The sequence below is a fragment of the Vombatus ursinus genome, unplaced genomic scaffold (genome assembly GCF_900497805.2).
Source record: "Vombatus ursinus unplaced genomic scaffold, bare-nosed wombat genome assembly UNPS02014791.1, whole genome shotgun sequence".
In the NCBI taxonomy this organism is placed as follows: Eukaryota; Metazoa; Chordata; class Mammalia; order Diprotodontia; family Vombatidae; genus Vombatus; species Vombatus ursinus.
Genome location: NW_020954569.1, coordinates 69,597,544 through 69,617,317, shown reverse-complemented (window position 1 = coordinate 69,617,317; position 19,774 = coordinate 69,597,544). Strand labels below are relative to the sequence as shown.

The window sequence follows — 19,774 nt, the reverse complement described above, 5'->3', positions numbered from 1 at the left end:
GGGCTGCTTCTTGATAGCATTTTAAAAATGTCTGGTGAACAAACTGTCATGATCTTCCCCCTTCCTTCACCTTTCAGATCTTCCTCATCATATGCGTTTTAAATTGTGGCACCTCCACAGTATCCACTTGCCAGCTTCACCTTCTCATGAGTTATTTCCACTTCAGTCACATAACCACCACTATACCTGAAACATGTGTCCAAATATGGTGGTTTTACTATTGTTACTGATAGAAAAGGTCACTGAAAAATGCTGGCAGTTCGGTTGTATTACAGATGTTACCATATTCATTTCAGCTATTATGGCACTCAGGATGACCAAGCTTAGCTATCCCAGTTCTATGCTTGTTCATTTTCTCAATTGTTTTTAATAATAATATCTAGCACTTATATAGTGCTTTAAGGTTTGCAAAACACTTTGCAAATACCATCTTGTTTTATCCTTACAATCCTGGGAGGCATTACAGATGAAAAAACTGAGGCAGATTTGCCCAGGGCCACACAGCTACTAAGTAACTGAGGCTGGATCTGATCTTAGGTCTTCCTGGCTCTAGGTACAACACTCTATCAACTGCACCACCTAGCTTACTCTACACAAAATCATACTTTTTTACCATTCCATGAGACAAAATACTCATAGTACTTAGTAGTCATGTAGTCCAACTAAGTTTTATATAAGTTTGAAAAAGAGTTTGCCCAAAAGCTGTATAAATAAAAATAAATACAAACACTGGCCCTGAAAAAGAATCAACCAAAGAGCATTTATTAAGTTCCTACTGTGTGTGTGCCAGGCACCATGTAAATACTGGAGATCCAAAGAGAGGAAAAAAGACCAATCTCAGCACAAGGAGCTTTTTGTTTTGTTTATTTTTGTTTTGTATTTCCCATCCCTTAAAGAGAGTTAAATGTAACCAATATTGTGTACCTGTGGACATATGCAACATTCCCCGTTCAAAGTTCTCCACCATTCCAATAAAAAAGGGTGACAAACAGTCCACGAGGGGAGATAACATGCAAACAAATTACATACAAATAAGAGAGAGATGGGATAAACTGGAAATAAATCAACAGAGGGGAGGAGGCATTAGCATTAAGGAGGAAGGAAGACTTCTTACAAAAGGTGAGATTTTAGCTGGGACTTGAAGGAAGCCATGAAACACAGATGAGGAAGGAGAATTCTACGCATGGAGGATAGCCGGTGAAAATGCTCAGCTGTGTTCAAGGTGTCACTGGATCAAAGAATACATTGGGGGAGGAGGTACACATGTGGCAGTATTGAATAAGAAGACTGGAGGGGAATAGGTTATATAAAGAGCTTTGAGTGCCAGAGGATTTTATATTTAATTCTGGAAGTGAGAATGGGAACCACTGGAATTTACTGAAAAGGGACATGATATGGTCCAGACCAGTGCTATAGGAAGATCACTTTGACAGCTGAGAGGCAAATGGACTGGAATGTGGAGAGACTTGAGGAATAAACACCAACAAAGTTGTTGCCATAGAGATGAGAATATATGTATCACACTTTTTCATGGGAGTAGTGGGAAGATTTTGGATATGTAAAGTTGCATCAAATATGTTATCTGACTATGCTTAACTTTTATTTTTTAAAAAATTTTATTCATAGTGGCATCGAGGTGGCACAGTGGATAGAGCACGGGCCCTGAAATCAGGAGTACCTGAGTTCAAATCCGGCCTCAGACCAAACACTTGACACTTACTAGCTGTGTGACCCTGGGCAAGTCACTTAACCCCAATTGCTTAAAAACAAAAAACAAAAACAAAAAAAAAATTTTATTCATTTTGAACTTAAATACAAAAAGACAAAAAATTTCCATGTACACAGCACAATAAAGAGGATTCGATATAAAACCATGAATTTTCATTTTAGTTTGTTTTTTTGAAAAACTATATGTAATAAATATTACACATTTTCAAAGCTATCCTGTTTTTCTGTGCTTCCTTCTAAGTTTTCTTTTGTTCTCCACTGTGCACTTCTTTTTTTTCTCCCTCTCCCCACCCTGCCCTAGAGAATGCTATCATTAGACACAAATGTGTGTGCATAAACCATACTATTCATATTTCTATTTGTCAGTTCTTTCTCTGGATATGGATAGCATCTTCCTTCATAGGTCCTTTGCAGTTGATCTGAATACTTACAACACTCAAAACGACTTATTCAAAGTTGTTCTTAGAACAATGTTGTTATTGTGTACAACATTCTCTTGGTTCTGCTTATTTCGTTCTTCAGTATTTCATGCAAGTCTTTTCATGTTTTTCTAAAATCAACCAGCTCATCATTTCCTATAGCACAGTAGTATTCCATCACAATCCTACACCACGCTTTGTTTAGCTATTCCCCAATCAATGGTCATCCCCTCAATTTCCAGTTCTTTGCCACCACAAGGAAAGCTACTATAAATATTTTAGAAAGTAATAAATCCTTTCTCCGTTTCCCTTGGCAAACAGACTAATAGTGGCATTGTTGGATCAAAGGGTACACACAGTTTTATAACTCTTTGGGCGTAATTCCAGATCGCTCTCCAAAATGGTTGGATTAGTGCACAGTTCCACCAACAGTGTAGTGTCTTAATTTTTCCACATCCCCTCCAACATGTCACTTTTCCCCTCTATCATTTTAGCCAAACTGTTAAGTCTAAAATGACATATCAAAGTTATTTTAATTTGCATTTCTCTAATCAATTGTGATTTAGAGCATTTTTTTTCATATGACTATAGTTTTGATTTCTTCATCAAAAAACTTCCTGTTCACATCTTTTGACTATCAATTGGGGAATGACTCATATTCTTATACATCTGAAAAAAATTTTTACATACTAAAGATATGAAACCTATATCTGAGAGACTATAAAATTTTTCTCCCAATTTTCTGTTTTTCTTCTAATCCTGGCTACACTGATTTCATTTGTCCAAAAAACTTTTTAAAGTAATTGAAATTATACATTTTACACCTCACAATGCTCTCTATCTGTTGCTTGTTCACAAATTGTTCAATCCATAAGTCTGATAAGTAATGTGTTCTAATTTTCTTATATCTCCCTTTATATCTAGGTTATGTATTCATTTTGATTTAACTCTTTTTCTTTAGGGGATAGGAAATATATGGAAATGATTCAAGTAAAAAAAAGTATCAATAAAACTTAAAAGAAATTACAAGAAAGGGAGTTTTTGTTCTAAATCATCATCCTTAACTATTTGCTAAGCAAGAATATTAAACATTTTTTGGTTAAGGCAGTTTTCCAGAAATTTCGGCCTCACTACGACAATTCTTTTGCATAAATTTCTCTTAGAAATGTAGAAGAGTTAATCAATTCCATTCTACTCATTCCCAATATTTCACCTTCAAAACCTTATTTAACCAGGTCTGTGCTAGAGTTCAGTGACTTCTCTTTTTATCGTTTATTTTTTTTCTAGTGCAGCATTATTACTCTGACCTTTGCTACATGAGTTGCTGTACGTAAACAATATGTTCCATGGGCCCTGGAGTCAGAAGGACCTGAGTTCAAATCCAGCCTTGGACACTTGACACTTACAAGGTGTGTGACCCTGGGCAGGTCACTTAACCTCATTGCCTAGCAAAAAATAGAAACAAAAATAAATAAATAAATAATATGTTCCAAAATGATGGCTACATCCACAGCTTGTTACTTCTTGCCTTCTCGGGATATAGACGATTTGATTTTTTGTCACTAGATGCTCCACATTCTCAGTTACTTACATCTCTTCTGGGAGAAAGCATAACACAAAAGCATAGAGTTTCACAGTAATTGACAGGCCTTTAGTCACTTTCTTATATCTTAAACAAACATCATTTTACAGAATTTTTGCCATCTTCCACTACACCCACTTTCAAGCTGAAGTCAAAATACATGTTGACTTAATTTGGAGAATCCAATTTAGTTCTTCATATAAGTATTCTACCTTAACATACTTCTGCATTATCCCCAACAAATGTTGGCAGTTAAAACAACAACAATTAAATATCTCAACAGTAGCCTGATTATGATCATTTTAAGGACTGCAAGATGTGATGAATTGCCCCAAGAGATATATCTTACCTTTGGGTATATAATGAAACCACTTATGCCAATTCATTTGATACTCTGAAGAGAATTTCTAAGCTATACTTTACCTGAGACATGGCTTAGGTGTCTTTTAACTTTACTTATAACATAATGTCGAAATAGACTTGTCAGCAAAAATGAGTTCAAGCCCCACCTCTGAACAATGCTGGCTATTAGAAGAGGTGGGGAACCTGTGGGCTTCCAGGCCACATGTTGCCCTCTAGGTTCTCAAGTGTGACTCTTTAACAGAATCCAAACTTCACAGAGCAAACCCCTTAATAAAAGGATTTGTTCTGTAAAAAAATTTGGACTCAGTCAAAAAGTCAAAAAAGCCAAGGACTGTCCTAGGCAAATAAGATTAACGCTATAAATTGCTGAGTGCAAATGTTCATTGGTAGAGTGAAATGTCCTTACTGGGAGTTTAATCAATGAAATAACAGATCCAGACCAAAAAAAAAAAAAAAAGAATATCTTGATTCTAAGTACTCTGTTCTCTATAACGAAGGACACACTTTTTTTTTGAAAAAACAAAATATATGATAACCAATATTTTAAGAATTAGTCATTACATCTATGGCACTATTCTGGATTTTGTGAAGACTCAAGACAATCCTTGCTCTCAAAGGCCCAACACTCCTAGGGGAAAACAAGGTCAACACTAATTTCCTCATCTATAGAAGAACTGGATTAATGACTTCTAAGATCCCTTTCCAATTTTGACATCATATGATTCTCTCATCACTGAGGAGTCAATAAGAATGTCAATGGTAAGGAAGAATTATTAACTAATTCATGAGCTGTTTCTGTTTCTAAGTCTGTATTCATAAATGACTCTCCAAATGCTTTAATTTTTAAATGACCCTAAGAAAAAATATATTTTGTCTGAATTTTATATGTCATATATTTTAAAGGCACTGAGGAATAAATAAGAAGTAGAATGCTTAATTTCATCTTTTATAATTACAGGTGGGAGAAAAATTCATAACCAAAGAACAGAGGAAAATTATAAAAGATAAAACAGAACTTTAAATACCTTAAGTTATATACAATTAAAACTGGGAAAAGCTTCGCAAAGTCTTGAATAAATCAGATGTAAAAAAATCTATAGGAAATTGACACAATCTGAGAAGTATAAGATTTGTACCTCAATTAATTAGTGGTAAATTATATGAACAGCTTTCAAATGAAGAACTACAATCAACAAATGTAAAAGTGCTTCACATCACTAATACTCTATCTCTCTTCCCTTTCATAGCCAAACTCTTTGAAAAAGTCATATTCACTAGTTGCCTCCACTTCCTCTCCTCAGACTCTCTTCTACTAAAACCACTGCAATTTGGCTTCCAACCTCTTTACTCAAATGAAACTAATGAATTCCAAATAACCAATGATCTTTTATTTGCCCAATACAATGGCCTCTTTTAAATTTTCATAATTCTTGACTTTGAGGGTGATCATTCTTTTTCCTCCTAGCTACACTCTGCTATCTAGATTTGTGTGACACTGTTCTTGCTTGATTCTCCTACCTGACTGACTGCTTGCTGTTACTTTCCTTTGCTGGAACTTCAACCATATTATCCCTTTAATTGTGAGTGTATGTCCAAATAAATAGTTGTCCTTCATCCCTCTTCTCTTTGTATACTTTTCTCAAGTATTCAATTATTTCAATAGATTAATTACCAATGCAGATTACTCCCAGATCTATATATCTACTTTAGTCTTTCTCATGCATTTAAGTGCCAAAGCATTAACTGCCTACTGAATGAACATTTGGGAATTAAGTGTTCCATAGGCCTCTTAAACTTAAATATGTCCAAAACAGAATTCATTACCTTTACCTTCAAAATCCAAGCCACTTCTAAACTGTCCCACTTCTGTTGTGAGTACCACCACAGTGAGAAGCTCTCAACATTATTCACTGTCTTTTCAGACCCACAGTCACTTCTTATTTGGACTACCATTCCAAAAGTCTGCTAATTGGTTTCCCATCTTCATCTTCCCCCTCTCCAATCCATCCTCCACAAAGCTACCGAAAAGTAATTTTCCTGAAGCACGACCTGCTGAAAAATTTCCCAGTAGCTCCCTATTACCTCTAATATCAAATACAAATCCCTCTGTTTTCCATTTACAGCCCTTCATAATCTGGTCACAACCTACCTTACTATATATATATCACTCTTTCTCCCACAAGAACTTTATAGTCCAAATAAACTGACTTCCTTGATGTTTTTTGCATGTGACACTTCAGTCTTCCATTTCGGTATTTTTGCAGACTATTCCCCCATCCCTGGAATGCATGCCCTCCTTCTTTCCATCTCTGAGGATACCCAGCTTCCTGCAAATCTCAGCTCAAGAGCTATATCCTATGTTAAATCATTACAAGGGGCCTAATGTCTCTATCAATCACTCAATCAATAAACCTACTATGTGCCAGACACTGTGCTGGAAGAATTACGTTGTATTTGTGCATGTATTTATAAGTGCACATTTTGTTTCCCTCAATACAAAGTAAACTCTTAGAAAGCAGGAAATGTTTCATTTTCATCTTTTTATTCCCAAAATCTAAAATAAACCTCGGCACATGGCAGATGCTTAATAAATGTTTGCTGATTAATAGCAATGAATTTAATCAAACACAACAATAGACAATGTTGGTTCCAGATGACACAGGTTAAAACACAATTCTTTTCTTTCTATTATGACCACCAGTGGCAATATTTTTGCTTAAATAATTTTAGGGAAAGGTGTTATTAAGTTATAACTGATTTTTTTAAATTAGTATTTATATTAGTATTTATTATTATTTATTATTAGTATTTATATTATTTATATATTTATATATTATTTATATAATATATTTAATATAAATGTTTATATTAGTATATTAGTATTTATATTAGTATTTTTTAAATTTGCAAAGCAATTTACAGACAACGTATCATTTGATTTTTCACGATGTCTGAGCAGGTACTAAGGCCCAAGCACCATTTAATGGTTATTTTTGGAGCCCTCCTGGCTCAGAGTGAATGTGAATAGTAACTGTTTCTCTTTTGGTCAGTAATCCTGAGGGTCTTCCCCTCCCAGTTTGAGTTGCTGTTGTTGTTTTTAATTAAAGGGGCCATCTCTTGACTCACTTCTTAAAGAGGCCTTTTCACTGAATGGGTGTTGTCTCACTCCAAGTGAGAATGTGAAAAGACCTTAGCTTAAAAAAGCCAAGATCCACCACTGTATCCTAATCGACATCTGGCCACCGGACCCAGATGGCTCCGGAGGAGAAAGTGAGGCTGGTGACTATGCACAACTCTCCCTCACTCAAATCAAATTCAACTGCAAGTCATGTCATCATCTCCCTGATATCACAGTTCTTGTGACAAATAACACAACAAGAATAATAATAATAATAATAACAGTTAGCATTTTTGTATCACTTTAAGATTTGCAAAGTGCTTTATATATGTTAATTCATTTGAACCTCACAACAACCCTGAGAGGAAGATGCTATCATTATCCCCATTTTATAGATGAGGAAACAGAGACATTAAGTGACTTGCCAAATGTGCTGTAAGAAATAGGACTGAATCCAAGTCTTCCTTACTCCAAGTCTAGCACTCTACTAGTCCTTAGTGGGGAGAACGAGGGGGCCCTTGTGAAGTGATAACCAACTCAAAATACACCTTTTTTAAAAAGGTAAAGTAGCCTTGATTAACAGCCATTTATTACACATTTATGTGTCAGGAACAGTTGCTAAACTCCACATATACAAAGAAGGCAAAAATAGTCTCTACCCTCAAAGAGCTTACATTAGAAAATGGGAGAAACAACATGTAAATAGGCACTTTCAAGATACATACAGAATAGATGAAAAATAACTTAAAAGGGGAAGATTCTAGTCTCTGCAGGTACCAAGAAAGGACTCCTGCAGCACATGGCACTTAAGCTAAATCTTGAAGGAAGTCAATGATTCTAAGAGGTGGAGGTAAGGAAAGAGAATATTTCAGGCATGGGGTACGAGCAGTACAACAAAGGCAGAGACAGGAGATGGTGTGTCTTGAGTATCAGCAAGTAGGCCAGAATTGTAGAGTATGCAGGACAGCAAAATGCTAGAAAGTTAAGAAGAAGCTAGGTTGTGAAGAGTTTTAAATGACAAATGAAAGACTTTAATCCTAAAGATCAGAAGAAGGAATTACTGGAATTTATTAAGGGGAGGTGTGGACAGGGAAACATGGTGAAACCTACAATTTAGAAAATCACTTTGGCAAATGTGTGGAAGATGGATAGGAGATGGGAGAGACATGAGGCACAGAAATCAATTGGAAGGTTATTGCAATAGTCAGGGCTAGAGGTGATGATGACCTAAACCAGAGTAGTAGCTCTGTGACAAGAGAGAAAGTTATATTTTTGAGAGATACTGTGAAAGTAGAAGAAACGACAAGTTCTGAAAATAGATTAGATATGTGGGATCAGTGAAAAATTAAAGAGGAAACCAAAGTTGCAGACTGGGTGACTGAAATGGCAAGGTGGAGTCCTTAACAGTAATAGGAAAGTTTTAAGAAAGAAGGATTTGGGGGAATAAATGAGTTCTATTTCCAGTATTTTGATTTTAAGAAGCCTAGGATATGTACAGTTAGTTTCAAATGTCCTTAAGAATTAGCTTAGGAAAAGAACTGTAAACAGAAGCAAAACTTATGGATTGTTCTTTCTTGTGGGCATTAGTTATATGGAATTTATTCAAAAAACAATCATTTATTAAGCACCTGCTATGTGCCACTGATTGATTTCTTACTTTTTTTTTGGATATGTCCCATCTCCCCAACTAATTAGAAATCCATTAAGGTTAGGGACCTTTTTTTGTGTCCTCAGTGATTACATGAAATAGATACTCAAATGTTTTGTCATTTATAGCTAAATACATATGGCTTTAAATATACAACTTTAACCATTTTCATGGAAATCATTAAAATACTTTATACATTTCCCTTTTCTTAATTGGTCAGGGTCAACATTATGAATAAACTATTGTACTGTGTTTATAACAGGATACTTCAATGGACCCTGAAGATATAAAAGCTTATTTAGTTCCTGTGCCTTTTTATAGATTTTTCTCTTCATTTCCTAGCAGAAACTATACTTCATACTGTACCTCTGCCTTTAACATTCCCCCACTTCTACAATATTAAAACTGTGACCAAAATGAAAGTACATCACAAAACTTCAGAGAGCTAAGTTGCTAAATTTCTAATATTAAACATCATTTAAGGAAAGCTTTTGTTCAGTTTATATTTTACAAGACAGCTGAGATCTTAGGGGAGAAAGCACTAGATGTTGTAAAGTACCAGTGTTCAAGCAAAGGTTCAGGCGTTTAAAAAAAAAAGTTGCATCTTTTGAAACAGATATAGTAAGATCATAGAGTTAGAGCAGGAAAGGAGCTCCAGAAGTCAGCTAATCAAATCCCTTCATTATTTTATAAATGAAGAAACTAGGGCCCAGAGAGGTTAGGTAACTTGCCCAACAAAAATCACAAAGATAGTGAGAGAAAAGATGGGATTACATCTGAGGATTTAACTGGAAGAAAACTGTTGTTCAGTCTTTTTCAGTTGTGTCCAACTCTTCATGACCCAGTTTGGGGTTTTCTTGGCAAAGACAGTGGAGTGGTTTACCATGTCCTTTTCCAGCTCATTTTACAGATGAGAAACTGAGGCAAACAGGGTGAAGTGACTTGCTCAGGGTCACTGAGGCCAGATTTGAACTCAGGAAGATGAGTCTTCCTGACTCCAGCCCAGTGCTCTTTCCACTTCACCAACTCACTGCTACCACATGACCTTGGACAAATCACTTAATCGCTTAATTGCTTGTCCACTGCTAGGTGTAGCTGCCCTTAAAAAAAAAAAACCAGTAACTGAAAGTTCAGAGAGCTAGTTGCTATGAAATTGAAAATAAAGTTCTAAAACCTAAACCACAACTACAATTTGAAATAAAGTTAACATGAAGAGTGTTTCTCTTATTGGAATTCTAACAGATACTAATTTGAAGATTGCTTCATGAGCATTGGCAATAATATCATGGCTAACACTGTCTCTTCTTCAGCACTTACCAAGTAGTGCTCTACATACACTAGGCACTTAATACCTATTTGAACCAAAACATTACATACCACATATCTAAAAACATCTGATTTCATTGGATAGCTTAGTTACACCAATTATTTCATTCTGTTTAAATAACTAGTTACATCATTTCAATGCATTTTCCCATTGAATTCTTCTGTAAGAAATAACTATAATTTTAATGCCTAAAACCACTCTGATTAAAGCTGTGAAAAGGATGTGCCTGTAGAATTTGTCCTGATTCCCAGCAGATTTTTACACTTAACTACAACTTCCTTACATGCTCCAAACAGATAACATCACAATGGGTTGGATGTCAATCGATCCATCAATAGATATACAGACGTATAAAAGTACTGGTAGCTACTAAATTTCTGTAATACATGCTAGCTAGGTTCTAGAATCCTATTAGTACCATGGTCACAGAAATAGGTAAAAGATGTTAATATTTCAAAAATTTTCATAACCTCAATCCAAAAATGATTTAGACATCACAATTTCTTTTATTAAGGCTGTCACAAACCGTCCTATTTACCACACACAGAAAAAAGCAGAAGTAGCTGTTGTCTTTTTCTTACAACAAACAAAAAAAAAAGTTCTATAAAAGTCAGATTTATTTTCAAAGCAATTGTGTATGGGGACAGAAGGAGAAGTATCATAAGAGAACTCACATTTATAGTGTGTTAAGGTTAGTAAAATGTCTTACTCACAATGACCTTATGAGGTAAATAAAAGACCTAAGGTCATGAGACAGATAATAGCAAATGGGAGTTATCATTCTCTCACCTTCTCAAAGTAACCAAAAATTTAATATTTAGGCATTCTGAAAATTAACAATTAGTAATCAGAACCCAAAAGAGAGGGAGGGGGAAAGATGATATAAATAAAAACTCAATATGACTCCTAGATCACATCTAGAAAACCAGTGAATGACAACTGGACATACCCATTGGCTGTTTGTTTTATTTTTCTGTAGTAGATTACAAGAGAAGCCTGAAAGTCTGTTACACCTCCTTGATAATAACTGAGACACATTTGGAAGATACAGATATAGATACATATCTATATATATACACATACAAATACATATACACACACATATATGTATACACACACAGGGAAAACTAAAAATACTAAAACTAAAGATACTTATTGAATGACACCAGTTACTAGAGAAACTTAATAAAATTCTCAAACACATCTCACCCCCAGGGAGAATCTACAATTTGCACTGAATACCTAAATGCTACCTTTTATACGTAGTTATTAATATTTAAAATGTATGACCTATAGTTTTATGTACCTTTTAAAAAATCACAGTAATTGTAAAAACATCAAATTTCCCACTCTCTATTTTCTTAAAATCAATTATCAGACTGGTATTGGTTTTTTTTTTTTTAATCCTTTACACATAGCATGATGCCTGGCACCTTAATAAATGCCTATTGATTGAATGTTTTACAAGAAAGGAACAGTGTCGGAAGAAAAATAGCACAAATCACACAAAAGTTGCAATTTTTTTTACAAGACCCTTAAAAAAGAATTAAAAAGGTATAATGATAACATTTGTTGACTATTTGTATTGCAACACTATGCTGGCTGGTATAAAAGTAGCAAAGGAAACTAAAATCAATTAGAAAGCTTTCTAACAGTACAGTGTAACAACCACAAAACTACATGACCAGACCTTAAGTTTTTTGGTCTGCAAAAATGCACTTAAAATTAAAATAATGGAAAATTTTCTTCAGGCATTTTGCAACTATAACATTGACGGAATTCTTAAAACAGACATGAAGGTCTTTGGACAATTATGCTAAAGATAGTTACAAGTGCTTACGAAATACATAAACATCTATTTATTTACTCTAAACCACTCTGCAATACCAAGGATTCAAGACTTAGAAGTTTTTTATCAGCTATAAGAATCTACTTTCTCATAATTTTACATACTTTCACACCACACTAATACTGGAAACAAACTCGAATTTTAGATACCAAATCACAGCCCCTAACAACCAATTTGACAGAATCTCAAGTACCATTTCTACTTTACAAATTTCCTATCACCCAAACCACAGAGTTCCTTCAGAAATGATAAAGGGAGGGGCAACTAGGTGGCAGAGTGGATAAAGCACCAGCCCTGAAGTCAGGAAGACCTGAGTTCAAATCCAGACCCTGACCAAACACTTGACACTTACTAGCTGTGTGACCCTGGGCAAGTCACTTAACCCCAATTGCCTTTAAAAAAAAAAAAAAGTACCATCTTTAGAAATGATAAAGGGAATATAAAAAAGTTTCACATTTATCAAATTACTTAAATTTAATACTGCTTTTATCTGATAAATGAAGAACCCCAAAATGCATGCTGGTAAACTGCTTCTTTTTCTGATAAAAAAAAAAAAAGATAGCATTCACTCTGAATGCTTTACGGACAAAATCGGTCACTTAAAGTAACCTGAAAAGTGTTACTCATCTTTGTCAAATGACTATTTTTACTCCCCACCTCTCAAGATGGTTGTGAGGAAAATACTTTGTCAAAACATATTTAGGTTTTTATCATCTCTTAGTATTTTACTTAATCATTCAACAAGTATTAATTGTCTGCTATGTGCAGAACACTGGATAACAAACTGAAAATCATAAAGTTTACTAAACAAGAAGGTTAAAATTTATATTGCTTTGAGAGTCACTACCCACATATTGGGTTGTTGGTGTTTTTTTTCTTTTACAATTTGGACCTATATTCCCCCCTCTTAAATTTAAAATAAATAAATAAGCAAAAGGTCAATAAAAATATTCAGTTGACAATAGCCTCTGAATCCTGCCAACAATTCATTAAATAGAAAAACTGAAGAGCAGTATCTAGAATAATGAAGAGATATACTATGTGTATACTCAATAAGAAAATTTCAACCAACACTTAACATGTTCATTTTCAAATTGTTAAACAATTAGGTAGGAGATGGAGTTAACTGCCTCAGCAACTAGATGTCCAATTAGGATGGTGTTTAATGACATCACCGTTAATACTGGTATAATCAGAAAGGGCAGTTTCCTAGCAGGAAAGCTGGAGTGAAGCTGGGCCAGGAGAACTTAGTTAATGACCTCCTAGTTTATCTAGAAAGAAATACCCTGGAGGTAAAAATGCATATCCCAAAAACAAAGGAGTGGAGAATTCTCCTATTAAGCTAAAAATCTAATACTGTGGGGAATTTAAATTGCTTCTACTTTTCTACATATTAGTTAAGAAACAAGTTTTTCACTATTTTACAAAGAAGAACTATTAGGGATGATACTGTATAATTGACAAGTTGTAAGCAATATGTAATGATTTACTAAACCAAATGAGGTCCTTCCATTTCAACTGGAATAATTGGAGAGAAAAAAGTTCATGCTAAATTTCAACTCAAGTATTTTAGGCAGGGGGGAAAAATCAGTATATATACACTGATTAACATTTCCTGAAGACAACTAAAATCTTATCTGTTAAAATGATTTTAGTCCGGGAATGAACAAAAAATGTTTAGAGAATTTGCATTATACTTTGATGGGTAAATTAAAATATGCAACAAGACCAATCACTCTACAAAAGTAAATTCTTTTATGTTTTCTACTTTTAAAAAGCCTAGGCATTATCTAAGATCTTAAAATGACTTCTGGCTCATAAAAAGGATAAAACTGACTTTAAAAAAAGGAATCATCATGCTGAGACTCAAAGGTGCTAACAGGCACAAGTCAGAACTTGTTAACAAATTATCATCAAGTTCACTCACATGCCTTTTTAAATTGTCTACTTGAAATTACTCACTTTTTTTTCTCAAATAGGTGAGTTTCTGCTTAAGCTTTGCTGCAAAAACTAAAGGCATTAGAAATCACCTGCAATTTATTTTTTCAAACGTTTAAGCAGTAAATTTACTCATTGTTAAAAAACATATTTATTGATGTTCACCTCCCCCCCCAAAAAATAATCAAAATCTTCTGACTAAACCTTTAATAAAATCTTAGACAGTACAGGAAGACACCATCCCACACTAGACAGACCACTAAATGTATTGCCTTCAAGTACAATGAACCACGGGTGTCTATTGATAAAAACCATCAAAGGAGTCGTCCGTTTTAGCTTTTTCTTCACAGCTCTGCAAAATAAATAAAAGATATTTCTCCAAAGCAGCCCCATCTACAGTACTCGAAAGGCAAAAAGAGTTAAAAAAATAAAAATCCAAGAAACTAGAACAAGCCAACTGCGAAGGGGCGGAAGAGGAGAGGGGAGGAAAAAAAACAGGACGTGAAACAAACTTAAAACTCTTCCGCAACTTCCAGTGGGAAATTAGGTTTCTCGTTTTCCGACCCAACATGCTTTGCACGGCCAAATAGTACAACTAGCGAACAACAAAGAGTTGTAGGAGCCAGAGGGAGGAAGACGTTGGAGGGGGCGCTTCGCCACCCAGCACTAGGCTCTGCTCCCTGACGGGGGAGGTTAGGAAGGAGCCCGGGGAAAGTGCCCGGAAGGGCCGGGAAGGGAGGGATGGGGCCGACCGTCTATTAGCTACCCCCACACGACCCGGGCAAAGGAGGGGCGGCCAGTGGCCGGCCCAGCCCAGGGCAGCCCGGGGATGTCCGGGCCGCCGCTGGGTGTAGCCCCGGCGGGCGGGCGGGGGGAGCCTGCCGAGGCCCGGCCGGCTCCACCTGTGGCCGGGGGTAGGGGGGCCCACGTGTGCCTGGCTAGGATCCCCGGGGAGGGTGCGCCCAGCCGGGACGGGGGAGGGAGAGGACATGGCGCTGCTGTTACCTGGGTTCCGGCCGCCGCGGGCAGGAGGGAGGCGGCGGCGGCGGTCCTCTCCCGCCCCTGGGCTCGGGCGAAGTCTGGGCCGCCGCCGCGGCCTGGCACAGGGCGCGCAGCGGGCTCCCTCCCGGCCGGGCCGCCGCCGCCGCCGCGGCCCCCGGCCTCCCTGCCCCTCCTCGGGGCCGGGCCGCCCTCCCCCTCCTCACGGGTCGGGCCGGCTCGAGCTCCCGGGCGGCCGACCCGCGGCGGGGGCCTCTCCCAGGACGGCACCGGGCTCTGCTCACCCGCCGCGGTGCCCACCCCTTCCCGCCCCCCGGGCGGCGGCCGAGCGGAGGGGAGGGCGACCGGGGCTTCGGGAGGAGAGCGAGCGGAAGCGCGGACTCCGCCACCCGGGACGCTCCGTTAAGGCGACGACGACCGGGGCCGTGTTGTTGCTGCCAACTTGTCGAGGGGGGCACTGGGCATGCGCAAACGCAGACCACATCCGGGTAATTTTTTTTTTTAACCAGAGCCCGTGTGGCTTTTTTTTTTCCCTTCTCCTTTCTCCTCTACCCGCTCCCCCCCCATCCCCACCCCCATCCCCGCCTCCCTCCTCTCTTCGCTCCCCCGCCAGCAGGCCTCCTCTGTTTCTCCTCCCCCTGCTTCTATCTCGGGGATTCGGAGCACACTGCAGCGCGCAGGCGCGTGCTGGTCAGATTGTTCTTTGGAGCTGAACGCCGCCCAGGGCTTCAGGCCTGAAGTAGGGAGGGCAAGTTTAATGAATGGAAGCGGAGGAGGCGCCGAACGCGAGGACGACTAGCTCCGAGGTCGCTGGCGCTGCCCAACCCAAGAGGGGGCCCGGTGGCTGCGTTGTTTCCATAGCAATCTCCCGGCTACTTTTTTTTTGCTTTTTCTCCAGTGGAGGGAAGGAGAAAAGAGAACTCATCAAAGACACTTCTTGCAACAACGCCCTGTCAGAAATGAGTTTGGGGGGGAAGTCTGGAAAATAGCCCTTTACCCCTTTCCCAACCCGACCCAACTTCTAAATCCGTAGACTCAGAAGTGTCCAATCAGAACTATCTGAATTCCAAGATTCCCTGCGTCCCCACTATGAAAAGAGGGGGAAAGTTCAATAAATGACAAAAAAGTGGTGACTAGAAGCTCCTTGAGGCTCCATAATATGGAGACATATATCTAATATAATTATAACATATAATGTAATATATAATAGATATTACTTATGCATGATATATATATGCATGTGTGACTGGAAGTTTATATATAAGGTTGTGTATGCATATATGTGTTACATGCATGCACATCTGTATGATATATGTATCATACATCTATTGCCATACCCATCTATAAGCTTCCAGGCGTGTATGTGTATGTGTATTATGCATATATGTATACCCCTCATCCCCTCCACAATTATTACATGCCACTGTGTGCTAGGTACGGAGTTGGAGATACAAAAAAAAAAAAAATTAATAGTCCCTTACCTTTAAGATGCTTATATGGGGGGGTATCACAGAGATTTACCATTTATACAAATAAGTAGAAGAGAATCCTTATATGTTCCTTAGCACCTAATACAGGCTTTGCACAAACTTGAATCAAGAAAAAATGAGAAGGGTCCCTCTCCACCCCCAGAACTATGGGTAGAATTCAGCTGAAAAAATGAGTTCAAATCTAATTTTTGGTACTACATATGTAACGCTTAAAATCATGGGCCTCAGTTTCTTCTGTTAAATGAGGGGATGTGAATTGGGTTGACTTCTGAGTTCCTTCAGTTCAAGCACAAAATGTGTAGGGCATGGGTGATGGGTTCCAGCATCATTTTTAGAGGGAACTTCCTTTTCAATGTCATAACAGATCTATTTGAGTTAATAAAATCTGGGAGCAAGTAAAAGCAAGTAAGTGTCTCATTTCACATTGATCACTGATAGAGCAGGAGTAGTGCTTACAACCAAATACCACAACCTCCCAGCAATTTAGGAAGCAGGAGGTAGATGTTACAAAATAAGCAACTGAGCTTCAGAGGATCCCTTAAAAAAATATTTTTATTGAGCTTTTTCTGTCTTTTTTTTTTTTTTGAAAAAGAACACATGGAAACTAGTGTTCATTTCCCATCAGCCACACCCACCAAAAAAAAAAAAGTTTAAACCAGACATTTTTCAAAAGTTCAGCTACCTGACATAAAGATTTCCATTCAGATACTCTCTTAGATATTTAATGTAGTGTTCCTGAGCATCAGTTTCCTCATCTACAAAATGGGAGATGAGAATAGCACCCGCTTCCCAAGGTTGTGAGGATGAAATGAGAGCATATGTAAAGAGCTTTGCAAACTTTAACAGGGTACATAAATACTACCTCTTTTTAGGTGTCCATGAGATGTGGAGGCTTTTTTAAATGTTAGACTAGATTTCAACTCAACTACTCTCTCCATATGTACAAGTGTGTATATTATATATGTATATAACAGATATGGAAACATTTACTAAGCCCCTACTCTGTGTATAGGAAAAAGTTTAGATAAGATTTGGTCTCTGCCCTTATAGAGTATATGTATTATGGCCACAAATATTTTAAATAGGCTGAGACCATGTGAATGGTGCTTCAAAAGAGGCTGTGTGTCATGGAAAGTGAATAAAGCCAATGCAATTGGGAAGCAGAGGATTTTCTAAAATTGTAGTTTAAATAATGTACCTTTTATATGAGGGCTAGAATGGAGAATTAGGACAGCTGTAGTGTGATCTACAATCCCTAGGGAAAATGGTCAGGATTAGGAAGGGAATGAATCAGCCCCACTAGCATAGCAGGTGATTTAGGGCAGAGGGGATCACCAGATGAGGTTGGTTCTCTCTCTCATATTAGATTTCCTAATTCTTAATGTCATTCAGATTCTGAGATTTAGAGAGGCTTTGGAGCATAGTGGTATGTGCAATGGAAGTGGAAGCAGAACACCTGGATTTAAGCCTTGTCACAGCCACTTATTTACAGTGAGTCTCTGGCCAAGTTACTTAATTTTTCTGAGCCTTAGTTTCCCCACATGTAAAATGGGGATAATCACCATACTTGTTCTTTCAGCCTCATAGATTTGCCATGGTAATAAAAACGAAAGACTATATAGGAAAACATTTGATAAACTGTGAAAAGCTATACCAGTGTGAATTACTCTTATTATTTTAGGTTACTTTCCCTAAAATAGGAATAACAATACCAGTTCACCTCAAAATTCAAGGTGAGTAGCAAAATCACTATGAAGCATTTTATAAATAAGGAAAGGGAAAGGAAGCATTCATGTAGTGCTTACTATGTGCCAATCATTGTGCTAAGTGCTTTTGCATATATCTTATTTGATCTTCTAAGCAAACCTGGGAGGTAGGTGCTATTATTATCCCCATTTTACATTTGAGGAAACCAAGGCAAAGGTTAAATGACTTGCCCAGAGTTAACACAATTACTGTCTGAGGCCAATTGTTAAATAATTGCAAGACAACAGTTTTAGAGTTGGATATAAATTGATCTTAGTGATAATCTAATTTCTTATCTTTTTACTTTACAAGTAGGTTTAACTAATATTAATTAAAGGTCATATAACCAAAAGCAGGATGAGGACTAAAATCCAGATCCCCAAGTCTCTCGGTTCAAGGTTCCTTCTACTGCACCATACTGCCTCTCATTTATTTATTCAATATTGGTAACTTGTTAAAATATCAACAGTAATGCAATAAAAAAGACATACTAAGATAGTACCAAGTAGGGAGATGGGATCTACAGTAAGGATATGGACTGTAATATACATTGTACGATCCAGTCCTATTTCCTTCTCTTTGCTTACTTTCTGTTTATTTGTTTCAAGGAAGACTATCATGATTTAACAGGATAAGAGGAACATTACTGTGGTATAAATGAAAGGCAGCAATAAAACTTTAAAAAAAAGATTGTTGTCAAACTTGGGGTGAGATACATACATAATACCAGAGAGACTGGGATAAGTATTCTTAAAAACACAAATGTTTCAACCACTGATTAATTTCTCATTTGGTGTACTGAAGTCTTCTTTCTGGTTAAATATTCAAAATAAGAGAGAAATTGAGTAGTTAAATGATAGCCTATCTACTCCTGAGAAGACTAGATCGGTTCTGACCTAGGCCTTGGGACCCAAAGTCCTGATTGAGGCAGAGATAATTCCCAAATGCTCCATTTTAGGTTGTCACAGCCCTGAAGTAATAATAATAGCTAGCATTTTTATGTAGCATTTAAAGGTTTACAAGATATTTTACATATATTATCTCATTTGATCCTCAACCCAAGTTTTGACCAGTTCAGTAGAACAAGGTTTGAGGATGACCCCTGGGAAACCTGAGAATGGAACAAACTCAAATCCTGGGTAAATAATGCATATGACCCAGTTTCATAAGAGACCCCTAGATCAGTCCCCCCCTAAGGAAAAGGACTAGGCTTGTAGATCATTGTCTTCCCTAACAATGCCTTGCACGTAGCAGACATACAAGAAATATTGTTGAATTTAATTCATAAATACTTGTGTAAGAAATCATGAAAATTAAAGCTAATATTTATAATAGCACTTTAAAATTTACAAAATATTTTTCTCACAGCATGCCTGTGAAGTAGGAAGACAGTAAACTGTCTTATTTGATTGAGAGGAGTTCATACAAAAATTCAGAAACCCACAATCTCTGAGTGACTTACACATGGATAATCTTACAAAAAAGTGCAAAGCTGCATTCCAGTGGAGTGGTTAACAAATGATTTCATATAAATTTAATTTTCTTCAGAATATGCAGAAATGAGGGA

General features: G+C 37.2%; 2 protein-coding genes across 3 annotated transcripts in view; one reads left to right on the top strand and one right to left on the bottom strand.

Moving 5' to 3' along the window:
- Positions 1-15,056, bottom strand: part of SMAD4 (SMAD family member 4) — a 57,066-nt gene extending 42,010 nt beyond the window's left edge. Inside the window, exon 1 of one of the 2 annotated variants that reach the window (XM_027868908.1) lies at positions 14,978-15,056. The gene's annotated coding sequence lies outside the window, so the exon portion shown is untranslated. Of the gene's footprint in view, positions 1-3,454; positions 3,548-14,977 lie in introns of those variants that run through there. The other variant, XM_027868909.1, reaches the window with a different exon arrangement.
- Positions 14,962-15,770, top strand: LOC114047885 (translation initiation factor IF-2-like). Its single transcript, XM_027868788.1, has 2 exons — positions 14,962-15,459; positions 15,585-15,770. The coding sequence occupies exons 1-2, from the start codon at positions 14,962-14,964 to the stop codon at positions 15,768-15,770; spliced, it is 684 nt and encodes a 227-aa protein (XP_027724589.1).
- Positions 15,771-19,774: the final 4,004 nt, after the last annotated feature.

Coding starts and splice junctions, on each gene's coding strand:
- LOC114047885 (XM_027868788.1), top strand. CDS start 14,962: ATGGCGCTGCTGTTACCTGGGTTCCGGCCGCCGCGGGCAGGAGGGAGG. Junction 15,460..15,584: donor CAAACGCAGACCACATCCGG/GTAATTTTTTTT, acceptor CTCCCCCGCCAG/CAGGCCTCCTCTGTTTCTCC.